This window comes from Lontra canadensis, unplaced genomic scaffold (assembly GCF_010015895.1).
Source record: "Lontra canadensis isolate GAN:19392208 unplaced genomic scaffold, GSC_riverotter_1.0 scaffold77, whole genome shotgun sequence".
Classification (NCBI taxonomy): Eukaryota; Metazoa; Chordata; class Mammalia; order Carnivora; family Mustelidae; genus Lontra; species Lontra canadensis.
In genome coordinates, this window is record NW_022631071.1 from 716,900 (window position 1) to 734,087 (window position 17,188).

Here is a 17,188-nt window from a genome sequence, read left to right on the forward strand (position 1 = left end):
ACACAGCCAGAAAACTGATTTTGGCTGGAGGTCCTCACCACAAATTTGGTCCCCTGTTGGCGCTGACCACGAAGTTTATCAAATAATTAGATTTCACTGATGCCTGACTAGAGCTTCTTGGTAATTTAGCAAGAGTAATTTGGTTTCTTTGTTGCTATGGTTATATTCTAAAGAAGACGTCTCTTCTGGTTCCCAGGCCAAGGAATTCTCAGTGAAAATCTCAATCAGAACATGAGAGATGCGTCTTGGGACTGAGAAGAGATTTGGGGGGAAGCTAAATTTAGCCCATCATACTCTATTCTAATTTCAGACAGTTGCTAATCCTACCAGATTCCATAGTAAAACTTCAGGAAGACAGGACTGAAACGGGAACAAGGGATAACACAAAGCACATAGGCCAACAGATAAGCCAGACCTGGGTTTGCCACTTTGTATGAGTAACTGAGAATTCATTCTGAGAGTGGAAAACCATGATCACTTGCACAAGGATGTGCACGGCAGCATCGCTTATAATTGAAAACAAGCAATCTGAATATCCATCAATAGGAGAATGGACAAACCAAGTGTGATGAATTCATCATACAGAATACTTTAAACATATAGAAATAGATTAGAGCTACCAACATAAATAAATCATAAACTATTATACTGGGAGGGGCACCTGAGTGGCTCAGTAGGGTAAGCATCCCACTTGTGATTTCGGCTCAGGTCACGATCTCAGGGGTGGTGAGATCAAGCCCCATGTGGGGCTCCGCACTCAGCTGGGAGTCTGTTTGGGATTCTCTCTCTCCCTCTGCCCCTTGCCCCACTCACACAGAAGTGTGTTCTCTCTCTCTCTCTCTCTCTCAAATAAATAAGTAAATCTTTTTTTAAAACAAATTATACTGAGAAGAAAAGCAAGCTGCTGAAGAATATGTGGCTCAGTGGGTTAAAGCCTCTGCCTTCAGCTCAGGTCATGATCCCAGGGTCCTGGGTTCGAGCCCCGCATTGACTCTCTGCTCAGCAGGGATCCTGCTTCCTCCTCTCTGTCTGCCTGCCTCTCTGCCTACTTGTGATCTCTATCAAATAAATAAATAAAATCTTTAAAAAAATGTAAAACATGCAAACCAAACTAAATATCTTTTATGGATATTTACATATGCAGTAATAATGTAAAAACATGCCTAGGAATGATAAACACCAAATTCAAGATATTGTTAACCTCTGAGGAAGGACGGGGATTGATTGCAGAGGAGTATCCAAAGAGGTTTTGACTCTATGGGTAGTATTTTATTTCTGAAAACACCAGAAGCAATTATGGCACAATGTTAAGATTGTATTAGAGCTTGGTGAGTACCTGAGTGTAGTGTTCTTCTCTATACCATCTATTTGCAACATTTTATAGTGTAAAAGAAAATCCATTTGATCAAAATTTTGTATTCACAGGATGCAATAACAACCCTAGGGACAAAAAGTGGATGGGTGTTTCACCTAATCTTATGCTTTTATCCCATCAACAATGAAAAGAAATCCTGAAAAGAAAACAGCAAGTAACACCAGTTAGGATCTCCTTGTGGAAGATTTAAAAGAAAACGTAAGAAAATCTGGCATGACTAAAAAGAGTCCACATGTGGGAGAAAGTACAGTTGACAGTTAACAGGGCTAAATCATCCTTTTTACTTGGAGGATTATTGCAGAGGAAAATGCTCCAGGATCCTGCAATCTCTCTCATCCCCTGAACTTACCACCATTTCCTCTTTTGCCAAATGTTCCTAGAAGATGCAGAGGGTCTCTCCCAACTGCTCTTTGATGATAACCATGGGGGATGACAGGGTGCTGAAGTGGATAGCATCAAAACTCATTGAAGGCAAAAAAAAATAATAATCATATTCATATATATATATGCCTTATATATCCAGGAGGCAATGAGGTAGGTATCACAGAAACAGCAAGGGTTGTGGAGTCACAAATGGATGAGGTTGAGCAAGTCACACAACTTCCATGAGTCTCATTTTCCTCAGCTCTGTGTTGAGAGAAATCAATGAAATAATGAGTATAGACTGTACTGAGAGAAAGAGGAGTTTCCTCCCATTCCCTGGGGAGAAAACCAAATAGACAGGCTCTGGGCAATTGAGTAATGCTTTAAAGGAGAAATAAAGAGAGAATGATATTTCTTGGATATTCTGGCTAAGTAGCTATCTGAACTATGACTGACTGGTTATTTCTAACTAGCATCTCCAGGACTCTTCCCAATCATAGGCAGGCTGTGCAGTCTTCTGAATTTTGCTCTGGTGTTGTCGCTGATAGTGTTTCTCTTAGCTTGAGCAATGATAGGGCCAAAGGTGGTTTAGTTTACTGATCCTGCAGGTGCTTTTTGTATTGATTCCTTGGCATAGTGAAGTTTGTAAGATGGTTGAGCTCTTTCTCAACCTTTCTTGAGCTCAACCTGTAAGATAGTTGAGCTCTTTCTCATAAAGCATTCTCTTTATGAATTCTGCTGCTCCACAGGGAGCTGGGAGGCTGCAAATGTGGCTACATGAAAATCCTTGCATTTGTAGTATAATAAAGAGAACATTATAATGCTGAAATTCTGTATTTTATTTTTTTTAATTTTATTTATTTATTTGACAGACAGAGATCACAAGTAGGCAGAGAGACAGGCAGAGAGAGAGGAAGGGAAGCAGGCTCCTGGCCAAGCAGAGAGCCTGATGCGGGGCTCGATCCCAGGACCCTGGGATCATGACCTGAGCCGAAGGCAGAGGCTTTAACCCACTGAGCCACCCAGGTGCCCCGGGAATTCTGTATTTTAAATGAAGAGCTCTGTGTTTTTCTATTATTTTTCTTCCTCTTTCTTTATATGAACAACAGTGTGTGTGTGTGTGTGTGTGTGTGTGTGTGTGTGTGTGTGTGTATAATATTCATGTCACTTCTGGTTTCCACCCCCACCCCCACTGTCTGAGTGAAGTGGAGGGTCAGCCCTCACGGTGTGTCTTGTGGTCAAATTGACTGTCAGCTGCTGATATGGTTAGAAAAAAATTTAGAACCTTCCACAAATAAGTTGCAGCTGCCCTCCAATGCAGAGGGTCCATCACATACCAACCTTCAGGAAGACATAAAGACAGATGCACCTCCTTTCACATTATATTGGTGGATGGATCGGTGATGGCTAAGGAGGAACTACCACATTTTCAGGCTGTGTGTCTGGACTGGATCACAAGGAATTAAGGGGAAAGCAGTCAAAGAAGGGGCAACCAGACCTTGGAAATCCTGGCAATCCTTTAACTCAATAGTCTAGCGGTAGAGGCCATTTCACCCCTTGCTCAGAGGGGTGATGGCTAGTGAGAGGCTCGCTTACTTCCTCATACTTAGACCAGCACTGAACCCTAACCCAATAGACACTTGAAAGAGAGGAAGGCGTCCTCTTGTACAAACTGGATTTGTTCTAAAAGAGAAAAAGAGCAGAGGCAGCTTCCAGAAGGACCTATCCTATAGGAAGTAAGAGCAGAGGCCAAGACTAAAGCGGATGCTGGGACAGAGCAGGGAATGTGTCCATCAAGAGCTTGCAACAAAACTGAAGGTAAAATGATGGGTATGCTTTATTCAGCTAACAGAAGGAAAACTGGATGTAGTTTGTTGGGAGGCTTCTGATCCAATTTACTGCTCATGCTACTCACTTTCATTAAGACTTTATTTTTTCCTCTGTAATCGGAGTATTTTTGATTGTGAAGAGGTACTTAATTGGAATTCACTGTGGAAAAAAAATGGTATTGTTACAAGGATCTTGATGAGTTGACAGTTCTTGAGAATACAGTATCATTACTTGGTTACCACTACTTCTGAATAATTGAATAATTTCAGGGTTGATAGAAATCTCTGTGGGTGTTGAGCATTAGAAAGTCCTCTGGTTGTAAAGTCTTATCAGTTCGTCACTCCTGCGAGAGACCATTTAAATCAGGGAGTCAGGGAACTGTGTGGCAAGGTGTGGGAAGAAGTACGCTCCTTGGCCTAATTTTTCTCAAAAGATCATTTATAAACCATTGAATGAATCCAGCACCAGAAGAGAGTCGCATCGACATGGTGAATAAGTGGCAAAGTGATCATTCTGAACATCCCTGGTGTTCCTTTAACCTATTTTTAATGTCTCCCCGGTATGGTAATAGAATTTTCTACACCACAGGAAAGAGCAAAATAACGGTGCGGATAGCCTCAGACTTTGATAAAAACCACTCCCTTGCTTTCCTGGTGTGAGCAATAATCTGTGCTTGGCAGGTAAAAAAATGATGCTGACTTTATTTATCCAGCTTTCACAGTGCCACCAGAAGCATAAGGAGTTTAGATTTACAAAATGCCATCTATTCCCCCCTTAAGAAAAACCCACATGTAACAAAATTTGAGGTGAGCTGGTGATTTTTTCAATACTTATTTAGTGCCCCATTTTGTGATAGTATTTATGTTTTCACTTTATCTTTCTAAGGAAGGTTTGGAATTTGTACTATGCAATTGTGCATAAACTTTAAGTGAATAACTAATAAGAAGCATGTTTTGCATGAATCAAAAGAGCCAATGGTGATTTTTCATAACTTTCTTTGCACTTCTGTACTTCAGTTACCTAAACTGAGTCTTTCTAGAGTATTGTGAGTTTAGAGAGGGTAAACAAGTTACTTTTCGTAAATAATCAGAGATGGCATTCATAAGAGCAAGACAGTTGCATCACTTCTGTATGACAATGTCTATAAGAACCAATCTAAGAAAAAAAGGAGAGGAAAAACCAAAACCAAAACCAAAACCAAAACAACCAATAACTGCCTCCTCCAAAATTGTTTTTCAGTTTTAGAACAAAGCTTGTATCCTTTGTAGCTCAGCCAGTGGTTGATGGGCAAAATCGGTTGGGAGGCAGTTAGTATATGTCCATAACTGCAGGTGCAGCCTCCGTATTCTTACTAGACCCCTGGGTTACAGACCCGGTGGGACACTGTTTGAAAAATTGCATTCACTGTCTAGGAAACTGGGAACTGAAAGTCCAATATCTGCCTCAGTGGAATTCTGGCACCTGCATTGTCCCTTCTGGGGATATCAGAGTCAACATTTGCACTAAGACTTTTGCTGTTCACAGATTCTGCACGTACAATAAAGGGTGGTTAGTATAAAATGGCCTCCAGACATTACCAACACACAGGTACATGGCCTTTGACTCCAGAGCATTCCATGACCTTATACAAAAAACCAGTGTACGTGAACTCACGCTGAACCTGTCCTCCCTATTCAATGCGCATCCATTACACCTGAATACTGGCCGAGGTGGAGGTTATGGAAGAAGGATGTGAAGGTAGGAGGAAGGCTCTTCGTTAGCTTTGCATGATTCTGTTCCATTTGAAACTAAGTGGCCAGGCTGAGGGGAAACCAGGAGGGATGAGGATTTATGTGCTGGGTCCTCAAGAACTTTCTTTATCAACAGCACACAAGTGAGCTCCAGAAAGAAGCTATGGCTGCCGTGATACTGGAGAGTATCTTTCTGAAGCGATCCCAACAGAAAAAGAAGACCTCGCCTTTAAACTTCAAGAAGCGCCTCTTTCTCTTGACTGTGCACAAACTTTCCTACTATGAGTATGACTTTGAACGTGGGGTAAGTTTCTCTGCTGTGAAACCTGAGTATCTAGGATTTGGCCTTAGATCTTCCTTGAGGAGGTAGATAACTTTTTGGTTGGTGGAGGGAGGTGGGTAGGGACCTAGGTCTATTTCAAACTCAAGAAAATGTTTCCTAGCCTAGAACTAACTGCAGCCACGCTGGCGCAAAAATTCAAAGGTGCTAAGAAGCCATGGGCGAGGAGGGGGGAATCTTACCATTGGAATCTTGCAGTTGGTGATCATTCATTAAATATTGTTGAGAAGGAAATCCAAGTCTCAAAAATTATTCTTTATTTTTTATGGTAAAGGCACATACAGTCATCCACTCTTCTATAGTATTTGCCCTCTATCTGGTAGTCAAAGAAGTTTAGATTAATAGATCTGGAAGTTTCCTTGCTTTTTTTTTTTTTCCCCAGAATGACAGGTCCTGACGGATAGAGTATGGGTGTCACTTCACTATGTTGAATGATTAGATAACAAAATCTAATTATCTGGTTGCTTAGTCACTCCTAATCTTTCTCCATTTTCTTCCTCATTCTCTTTCTCAGAGAAGAGGCAGTAAGAAGGGCTCGATAGACGTTGAGAAGATCACCTGCGTTGAAACAGTGGTTCCTGAAAAAAATCCTCCCCCTGAAAGACAGATTCCAGTAAGTAGAGCCCTTTGTCAGAGCAGGAACGGGTGGTTAAGAAACTTAGAACACTTCAACTCTCTGTAAGTAAACCCGTGATGCTGTGCAATGTGTTAAAGCTCCCTCACAAAATTCTTCACTCTGTTCTTGGTTATACTGAGTTTCAGCATTTTTCCCCCAGATGCAGAACAACTCACTTAATGTTGAAAAGTTCTAATACCAATTTTACGATGACATATCAAATTTTCTCTTTTTTTTGGGAAGGATTTTATTTTTAAAAAGGAATCTCCAGACATTAGTAGAAGGAAAGGAAAAATATGGGGGTGAGGATTGGAGGGCGTGACAAACCATGAGAGACTATGGACTCTGGGAAACAAACTGAGGGTTTTAGGGGGGAGGGGGAAGGGGGGGAGCCTGGTGGTGGGTATTAAGGAGGGCACGTATTGCATAGAGCACTGGGTGTTGTACATAAACAATGAATCTTGGAACACTACACCAAAAACTAATGTTGTATTGTATGGTGACTAACATAACACAATAAAATTTTTTTTAAAAATTAAAAATAAGGGGGCCCTGGGTGGCTCAGTGGGTTAAAGCCTCTGCCTTCGGCTCAGGTCATAGTCTCAGGGTCCTGGGATCGAGCCCCGCGTCGGGCTCTCTGCTCAGCGGGGGGCCTGCTTCCTCTCTCTCTGCCTGCCTCTCTGCCTCCTTGTGATTTCTGTCAAATAAATAAATAAATAAATAAATAAATAAAAGGAATCTCCACAACCAACGTGGGGCTCCACCTTACAACCCTGAGATCAAGAGTCACATGCTCCACTGCCTGAACCAGCCAGGAGTCCCAATATGTGAAATTTTCTTTTTTTTTTTTTAAGATTTTATTCATTTATTTGGCAGACAGAGATCACAAGCAGGCAGAGAGGCAGGCAGAGAGAGAGGGAGGAAGCAGGCTCCCTGCCGGGCAGAGAGCCCCATGCAGGACTCGATCCCAAGACCCTGAGATCATGACCCGAGCCAAAGGCAGAGGCTTAACCCACTGAGCCACCCAGGCGCCACTGAGTCGTGAGATTCTTTAACAACTCACTCTTGATTCTCCTCTCATTTCCCAGAGCCTCTCCAAGGCAAAATGCCTATGGATTTCTGAGTTGAGTTTTTAAAAAATATCATTTATTATTTTTTCCTAATTACAAGAGTAGTGTGCACCTATTATAGAAACTCTAGAAAATACATAAAAGCACAATAAAGAAGATAAAATCATGCATAATCCCATTATTCAGCTAGAAATGACTAATATATGTTGGTATACAGACTTACAGTTGTTTTTCTCCACTTGCAACACATATATTCACACTAATATGCATATTGTGTATTTATTTTTGTAAAGTTTATTTACTTAAGGGACACCTGGGTGACTCAGTTGGTTAAGCATCCAACTCTTTGTTTTGGCTCCTGTTGTGATCTCAAGGGTCCTGGGATCCAGCCCTGTGATGGGCTCCAGGCCCCGCTGGGAGTCTGCTGCTTGAAGATTCCCTCCCTCTGCCCCTCCCCCCATGCTCACTCTCTCTTCCTCTCTCTCTCTCTCTCTCTAAAAAAAATAAATAAATCTTTAAAAAATGTTATTTAAGTATCTTTACACCCAATGTAGGGCTCAAACTCAGGACCCTGAGATCAAGAGTCACATGCTCTTCCTACTGAGTGTGCCAGGTGCCCCTATGTACTTACGTATTTAAAACTTAGAATCATACTACACATCTTGATTTGTAATGTACTTTTTCAATTTAACAATATATGGAAATTTTTCCCATGACAATAGATACTCTTTAATAATGTGATTTTAATGGCTGTGTGGTATTCTCTATTATGAATATATTGCAATTTGTTTAACCAATCTCTTACTATTACACATTTAAGTTGTTCCAACTTGATATTATAACCACACTGAGAACATCCTTGTATACATCTTTACGAACTTTTGCTATTCTTTACCTTATAATAACTTCCTAGAAGTAAAATATTGTTCTTCTCTTTATTAAATCTGCACAATTTGGTTATGTTTATCTTTTTATTCGATTTTATTTTCTAGCAGTGTAATTTAAATTTTGTACACTCCTACAAGCTATACATGAGAGTATCTCTATTTCTCTACATTCTTTCCAATACCAGATATTTTATATGTTTGTTAATTTGACATCCAAGAAAAGTGATATTTCATTGCTGACTTGTTTTTCAATATTTGGTTACCAATAAGGTTGAACGTTTATATGTCTTACAGTTCATTTACGTTTTTCCATTTGTGAATTGCCTGTTCATTTTTTGCCATTTTTCCATTGAAATGTTTACCTTATTGCTAGTACTTTTTAAGAGATCTTGATTTAGGGGTGCCTGGGTGGCTCAGTGGGTTAAAGCCTCTGCCTTCGGCTCAGGTCATGATCCCAGGGTCCTGGGATCAAGCCCCGCATCGGGCTCTCTTCTCAGCAGGGAGCCTGCTTCCTCCTCTCTCTCTGCCTGCCTCTCTGCCTACTTGTGATCTCTGTCTGTCAAATAAATAAATAAAATCTTAAAAAAAGAGATCTTGATATATTAAAAGTATCAATCCTTAATTATAATACATGTTGAAAATATTTTCCCGTTTTTCATTTATCTTTGAACTTTGTTTATGGTGTTTTTTACTTGTTCATTTTTACCATTCTGGGTTTTAAAATCTATGTCATCAAATTAGTTCATCTTTTCTTAATGAGTCTAACCTTTAGCATTATAGTGGGAAGTCTTGTCTCCCATAAAATTATATATAGTCATTTATTTCTTTTCTCTGTCCACTCATTGTTCCATTTTTATATTAAGCTTTGAATCCATCCATTAAGCTTTTGAATTTACTTTCATGTGTGATGTGAAATAGCCCCCCCAACACACACACACCAAAATTAGTGGTAACCTCCCTTTCCTCGATAGTTTGAGATGCCTGAGGTTTTTTTTGAACATGTATGTGCTGGATCTTATGGACATGTGTCCCTACTGGGTTAAAGAAAGCAATCTCTAATAATTAGCATTGTCTAGGCAGGAAATTCTTCTGGAGCGAATACAGAGGACTCCCAATACCTAAGGAAATCCAAAAAATAACAATGCATCAACCAATAACTATGCTTTCTTTTTTAAGTTTTTATTTTAATTCTAGTTTGTTAACATACAGTGCTATATTGGTTTCAGATGTATAGTATAGTAATTCAACAGTTCCATACATCTTCCTGTGATCATCACAAGTGCACTCCTTAATCCCCATCACCTATTTAACCCACTCACCCACCTCCCCTCTGGTAAACATCAGATTGTTCTCTATACTCAAAAATCTGTTTCTTGCTTTGACTCTCTCATTTTTTCCTTTGCTTGTTTGTTTTGTTTCTTAAATTCCACATACGAGTGAAATCATATGGTATTTGTGTTTTTCTGACTTATTTCACTTAGCATTATACTCTCTAGCTCCATCCATGTTGTTGCAAATGGCAAGATTTCATTCTTTTTAATGGCTGAATAACATTCCATTGTATAAATATATCACATTTTCTTTATACATTCATTAATTGATGGACATCTGGGCTGCTTCCATATCTCGGCTCTTGTAAGTAATGCTCCTGTAAACGTTGGGGTGCACATATCCCTTTGAATTAGTGTTTTTGTATTCTTCGGGTAAATACCTATAGTGAAATTGCTGGGCCGTAAGGTAGCTCTATTTGTAACTTTTTGAGGAATCTCCACACTATTTTCTACAGTGGCATATGCTTTCATCTTTCATTGCAGAGAAGGGGTGAAGAGTCCAGTGAAATGGAGCAGATTTCAATCATTGAAAGGTTCCCTTACCCCTTCCAGGTAAGGTGTTTTCTCTCACCAGCTCTCAAAGGTACCTGTAATGTAATAATTAGGCTTGGGGTGCAGGGCACAGTGAAGAATACTAGGTCCCAATGAACAGAATTTGAGGTGGACAAGGAAGCTGAAGGGAGAAATGAGACTGACATGGGCTAAGACTGTTTTCTTTTCTATTTTCCCAATTTAACATGGTACCTTTTAGTCCCTACACCTTGAAGAGAATCCATAATGGCAGTAATTCTATTATAGTGTGTCTTGTCTATGGTAACTGAATTGAGAAAGATGCTTTGTTTGTTGGGTGAGCATTTCACTTCCTTCTGGTTCTGCCTATCTGTCTAGTGGTGGTCATGTGGGTTGAAAAGACAGAAAAGGGGAGGGAAGGAGTAGTTATTAGGAAGTTCGGTATGGGGAAGGCTCATTACATTACACATAAACCTAAATTCTATTCTAGTCTGAAGTAACTGAAGAGCCACATAGACATCTGTTTCAGAGATGCACTATAACCCATGAAGGAGAGCAAAGCTTCAGATTCAATCTATAATTTGGTTTGCTTGTGTCCTAAAAACTCTGTAGGTCACATGTTGTGAACATAGCAGCCTCTGCAAACAGTGAAAGCCAGAAAAGGAAGTGGAAAGTCTCAGGGGAGGGGGCTTTCTGTCATGGATTTATGAGCACAGCTAGATTAAGAAGCAAAGAGAAAAATGTGCAAGGATCTTGTTCATGTCCCTGACTGTATCGAAGTCTACAAAACCTGTGAAGGAGGAGTGTTTTAGACATAGTTTTTACTACCGTCTTTCAACAAGATGTTGTTTGGTTGGGCTAGTGGGTAATGCCAAATACCAGATAATTCAAATTAATTTACATTGATTTCAGAATCCACTATGTAATGTCTGTTGAGTCTGTGAGGATTGGAACCACATGTTTCATGAACCTCCAGAACGCCTAACACAGTGCCTTGTACATGTGAAGTGTTCAAAAAATTACTGCCTGTTTGATCTGAAGACAATGCTTAATATATATTTTTCTCTTTTTGAAGTAAATATATACTTTACTCTTTTGTGGTTTCAAACTTGGTTTGTTTTGGCAAGGGGAGGCCACTAGGCAGTAGGAGAAAAATTAGCCATAAGTTAAAATTTTGCTTCATACTATCCAAGCGAATAATCCTCATCTACCAAACAAGACTTAAGTTATACAAATCATTACTACCATTTCTCTTCTATACAAACTCAAGGTTTAATAAAATCATAAGATATTCTTTGTTGAATAAACACAAATCCTGTCTCCACCAAGGCTGGGGAAAATATTATGAACTAAGTTTACACACAAATTGAAACATAAGTCAAGAGGATCTGGGACTATTTAAAAAGCTAAGAATGTCTAAATCCTACAACCCTGGATACTGACAGAAGACCCTACCTTTCTTTGTTTTCCACTATGGATATACAAAATTATAGCTTAAGATTAGTTCCTTCAAAGACTTTCTTCTTTTTTCTGAATCCTAACTGCTGAAGTCTGTGTGTCCATTGCTTCATTCAGGTTGTCTATGATGAAGGGCCTCTTTATGTCTTCTCCCCAACTGAAGAACTGCGGAAGCGTTGGATTCACCAGCTCAAAAATGGTGAGAATTATTTGGAAAAGAAACTAGTTTCCAAAGAAAGAAGGGAAGAAAGTGGGGAGGGAGAAAGAGAGAGAGAGAGAAGAGAGGAAGGAGAAAGAGAGACGGATGGAGGGAGAAGGAGAGGGAAAAGAAGAATGGATGGAAAAAGGGAGGTGAGAGAAAGAAGAAAGAGATGAGGCAGAAGGGAAGGAAGGAAAGAGAGGAGGGAGGGGGAAGGAGGATGACAGAGAGGAAGGATGGTGGACTGCATTTTCTCCATTATTAGTGATACAAGTGAGTTTCATATTCCATTTTATGAGTAAAATATAATGTGCTAGACTCAGAGTTTCAACCCAGTTCTACCACTATCTCTCTAGTGCAATTCTACAATTGTAGGCCCTCTATTTCTCTATCTATAAAACAGTCCCACTCTTTACACCAATTTTGAGGGTGGTGTGGTGTGTCATTCAATGGTCATTGCAATATTTCAAGTCCTAAATATAAAATACCTAGTTCCAATGATTAGGTGATCATGAGAATGCTTGAAGTTAGAGTGGGGAATCTCCTTCCAAGCCCTCTACCACCACAAATAAACTGGGTGACCTCTGGAAAGTAGGCCAACAAGCTTCTTCTGAGGCATCATTTCTTCTTCTGAAAGAGAAATCATAGCAATGCCTGCCATACCTACCTCCAAGTTTGTCTGAATGATCCAATGAGGTAATGTGTGTGAAAGCCGTAGAAAACTGTAAAACACTACAGGAAAGCACTGTACATCTCTTCACTGTGGCTAAATATTTTCTAAGGAACACGTTCATGTTCCTTGTTTTGTGAGGACTTAAACTTGAACACAGTTTCAGCACTTGACATAGCCCATACAGTGTGCTGAGATAAACTTGACTCTAAAGGCTTGCAGCACAGGATGCATGCAGACATATTTGTGTGTATATATAGCCACATGTCAAGTGACTGAGAGATTAACTGGTTGAGTTGACATCAGGAAAGGCTGCCTAGAGAAACAGGAAGGATGGCAGACTGATAACAGCATGGTTGGGTTATTGCATGACAGCCCTTTGTCTTAACATTTAGATTCTGATATTCAGTGGCTCATTGTACCACCCTTATTCACTCCCTTGAATGCAAGTCTGATTGCCCAAAATAAACATCACCAAATCTTTCAAGCTGAAAGAGAGGAGAAAGGAAGAAAGGGGTCATTTATTGAATCCTTGCTACATGCCAGACACTTAGCATATCTTACATTTATTATCTCATTGAATTCCCACAGCTACCTTGGGTTCAAGACAATAGTAACAGTAATTACTAATTACTCACTTAATGAGCACTTGTATGTTCCAGGCTCAGTGCCGACTGTTTCAAGTATACTAGCTTTTAATCCTCACGATAAGCTTATGAAGTATGTATCATTCCCCTATTTACAGATGAGGGAACTGAGGTTCAAAGAGGTTCAGTAACCTGCTCATGGTCACACTCAGGGACATGCAGAGAGGTGAAGCCTTGGTCTTTACCACATCCCTATGTCTGTAGGACTCCAGAACCTAAGCTTATTGCCTAGTGTCATGCTACTTGGGTGTTCTCAAGTCCAGAAAGTACACCTGTAGTTGGCTGCAAGATATTCTAGAGGAAGGCCATGTTGAGATTGCAAATTGGTGCTATCTTGTACCACGAAGTCCAGTTCTTGGCATGTTTTGAAGTAAGTGGCCTGCTTTAGCCCTAGGGGTACAAAACGAGTACACAGAGGGCCTGTATATTTGCACTTCCTTGGTTTTCTCCACAGTGCGTCATACAGTGCCTTGCATACAGAAAGGGAGCATATCTGTTGTGTCAACAGATATTTCTGTAAGGGTAAACAACCACCATGGGTGGTTGGGCTCCATGTTGATGGACAGCTAGGATTTAGTTTGGAGATAGGGGATGATGGGACATACTGAGGGAGAACCAGAAAAGAAAAAGAAAGTAACATGTGCAAGTTAGTAACTCCTTTACAGTTAAACAACGAATTTCAAAACCAGTCATAGATTAGCCTAACAAATACTTCTAGAGTGCCCTCTACATTCAAGGTATGAGCAATGACAGAGGATAAGAATATTCAGCTTGTAAACTTGGTTTACTGACTCCAATGGCAAACCTATCATTCTGGTTATACACTACTATTAAAGTTCACTGGGCAGGTAAAATTACAACAGTAAAAATAAAGCCAAAACAAACAGAAATCACCACCCTTTCAACTGGGTTATGAGTGTGGATGGTTAGTGTGGGTTTAGGTGCAATGTTGCCTTCTCTCTCTTGCATTTGACTGAAGGCATTTCATTTCCAGTTGTTCTTGACCTGGGTGTGTGTCTTGTTGAACCTGTCTGGACCAACAACATGACCCAAAAAGGAAGAACCTTGCAACAAATACCACAGTTGCTAGGAGATTTAGGTGCAAGTCCTAACAACACCAGAACAGCCCCAGGTGCTGGCAATGCCAGTCATGAACTAATCTAGCCAGCATAAAATCCTACTCCGGGGTTAAGTTATCCTACTGTAGGATGAAATGCACCAACTGCAAATCACTAACATGAGAAGGGGACTTCATCAGGGTACTGGCTACCTCTGCAGGGGTATTAGCTATGAAAGTACATGAGGGAACCTTCTCCGGTCCTGGATCTGAGCCTCAGGATGCCTGGGTGGTTCGGTCAGTTAAGTGGCTATGTTGGGCTCAGGTCATGATCCCAGGAGTTTGGGATCAGGTCCCGCCTCGGGCTTTCTGCTCAGCGGGAAGCTTGCTTCTCCCTCTCCCTCTGCCTTCTGCTCCCTCTGCTTGTGCTCTTTCTCTCTCTGTCAAATAAATAAAATCTTAAAAAAAATTTTTTAAATAAAAATGAAAAAATAAAAGTAGGGCTTCAGGTGCCCCATATCCAGCTGCCATCTTTTTTCAGTGGCACCTTCCATGCAGAGGTTGCATCCCTGAGGACGTAGCCATGCACTCTCTTCTCCCATTTCCTTGAACACAGCAGTGCACACTTTAATGGTGTAGCACCACAGATAGGTGTCTGCATTCGCTCTAGAATCTTTCTTTGGTCGAGCTCAATAGATCCTCTCCAAATTGCAACATCAAAAATAAGCAAAAGGCCTGAGCTCACCAATAATGAAAGAAAGAGGGGCATGGCAAAACTCCAACAACCAGTATAGGGAGGACTACTTCGTGCATGCCTGAAACAGAGTTTTAGATGTTATCCTGATAAATATGAATATGAGAGAGCACCCCATCAAGTACTTAGGATATGTGCATCAACCATTAATATTCCCAGACAGGACTGGCCCTATGCATCGGTGCAGTAGTCCTTCCTGGCCCTCTCACTTGGACACAGTGGTGATCAGCTCGGGTTGTAATAAAAAAAAATACCATAGACCAAGTGGCTTAAACAACAAATATTGATTTATCACAGTTCTGGAAGCTGGGAGTCCAAGATCGGTGTGCCAGTGGGTTTGGTTTCTGGTGAGAACTATCTGCCTGGCTTGCAGAATGGCTACTTTCTCATATGCCAGAGAGAGAGAATCTCTCTCAAGTCTCTTCTTAGAAGGGCACTATCTCCATCATGAGGACTCTGCTCTTATGACCTAAGTACCTCCTGAAGTCTCCATCTCCTAATACCATGACATTGAGGGGCTTTATCATATGAATTTCGGGGGTGGGGAGGGACACAAACAGTCCATGACAAACACTCTACTTTGGCAATTCTCACCTAAGTAGCTAGAAATACCAGCTCTGGATTGGGCAACAAAAGGAAAGGGTGTCATCTTCAAGGGACCTCTTAAGAGGCAGGCAGTATTTGGGAACATAGGGTGAGCTCCTTATGATCTGCTGGAAGTAGAGCAGAAAGCATTATGTGCCCTCATTAGCTTATTCGCATACCTTAGTTTATCAGAGTAGCCAGGGGTTGATTAGGAATTCTTGGCAGATCAAAAAAAAAAAAAAAAAAGAAACCTTGCCATTTGCAACAATGTGTTTGGAACTAGAGGGTATTATGCTAAGCGGAATAAGTCAATCAGAGAAGACAATTATCCTATGATCTCACTGATATGAGGAATTTGAGAAATGAGACAGAGGATCATAGGGGAGAGAAGGGAAAAATGAAACAAGAGGAAACCAGAGAGGGAGACAAACCATAAGACACTCTTAATCTCAGGAAACAAACTGAGGGTTGCTAGAGGGGAGAGGTCTGGGAGGTTTGGGGTGCCTGGGTGATGGACCTTGGGGAGGGTATGTGCTATAGTGAGTGCTGTGAATTGTGTATTACTGATGATTCGCAGACCTGTACCCCTGAAACAAACATTACATTATATGTTAATTAAAAAAAGAGAAATTCTTATATACAACCAAAAAAAAAAAAAAAAGAGAGAGAGAAAGAATTCTTCACAGGTCTACCAAGGTCTAGGCCTATACCAGAGGGTCTTCAAATCCCTGGGTGAAGAATAATGGTGGGGGGATGGTGGGCAGAAAGTGGAGGTAGTGAGAGCAATCAGTTCGGTTGATATCTGGAACATGGTTCAGAATTGCCAGTGGCTGGTAATAATAAAAGAAAGACTTTGGGTTGGTTTTATTATTGTTTTAAAATCCTCTATAGATGGGTGCCTGGGTGGCTTAATCGGTTAAACCTCTGCCTTCAGCTCAGGTGATGATCTCAGGATCCTGGGATCTGGGATCGAGCCCCCATGTGGAGCCCCTCATTGTGGGGCTTTGTGCTCAGCAGGGAGTCTGCTTCTCACTCTTCCTCTGCCCCCCCATGCTCGCTCGCTCTCTCTCTCAAATAAATAAATAAAAATCTTTAAAATATTTTCAAAAATTAAATAAAATAAAATTCTCTACAGATAATGCAACCCCTTATCTGAATAGCTCCCACCACACTGTGCTTGGTACGATGGTGAAAGGGAGTGCTGAGAAAGTAAAGGGTGAGGATGGACGGGGACTAATGGTTAGAAGTCTTCAAATGCTCTTAGAAAAGCATTAAAATAGCACTTAAAAAAAAAAAACAGCACGTTTGTTCATTTGCCCGTAAAATGCACCTGGCCATCAGAAGCTTCTAGGCTTCCCCCAAAGTCTTTAGTGAATGAGTGTAACTAGCAAGCTCTTAAGAACTTGAGTTGTTCTCTATAGAGGGAAGTTTTGCCTTGTTTTTTAATCTTTTAAAGACGTTATGTGGACTTCCTCTTAACAGTAAACACTGAAATGTGTAGGTCCTCAAATGTACACATTGTATTTTTTTAAGATTTTTTATTTTTTTATTTGAGAGAGAGAAAGAGCATAGCAGGGAGGGACAGGGAGAGAGGGAGAAGCGGACTCCTAACTGAGCAGGGAGCCCAACCTCAGGACCCTGGGATCATGACCTGAGCTGAAGGCAGATGCTTAAGCGATTGAGCCACCCAGGTGCCCCTCAAATGTGCATTTTCTTAGACCATTTGAGGTCTTTTTGCCCTAATGCTAGCTGTTGTCAATTATTTC

General features: G+C 40.7%; 1 protein-coding gene across 6 annotated transcripts in view; it reads left to right on the forward strand.

Annotated features, from left to right (window-relative positions):
• The window catches only part of BTK (Bruton tyrosine kinase), a 33,416-nt gene that overhangs the window by 3,692 nt on the left and 12,536 nt on the right, over positions 1 to 17,188 (forward strand). Inside the window, exons 2-6 of one of the 6 annotated variants that reach the window (XM_032881751.1) lie at positions 1,426 to 1,573; positions 5,435 to 5,602; positions 6,153 to 6,251; positions 10,026 to 10,094; positions 11,628 to 11,709. In XM_032881751.1, coding sequence (XP_032737642.1) covers positions 5,462 to 5,602; positions 6,153 to 6,251; positions 10,026 to 10,094; positions 11,628 to 11,709 — 391 coding nt within the window. In that variant the 5' untranslated portion in view covers positions 1,426 to 1,573; positions 5,435 to 5,461. Of the gene's footprint in view, positions 1 to 1,425; positions 1,574 to 2,924; positions 3,557 to 5,284; positions 5,306 to 5,434; positions 5,603 to 6,152; positions 6,252 to 10,025; positions 10,095 to 10,955; positions 11,049 to 11,627; positions 11,710 to 17,188 lie in introns of those variants that run through there. The other 5 variants (XM_032881748.1, XM_032881747.1, XM_032881752.1 and 2 more) reach the window with 5 other exon arrangements.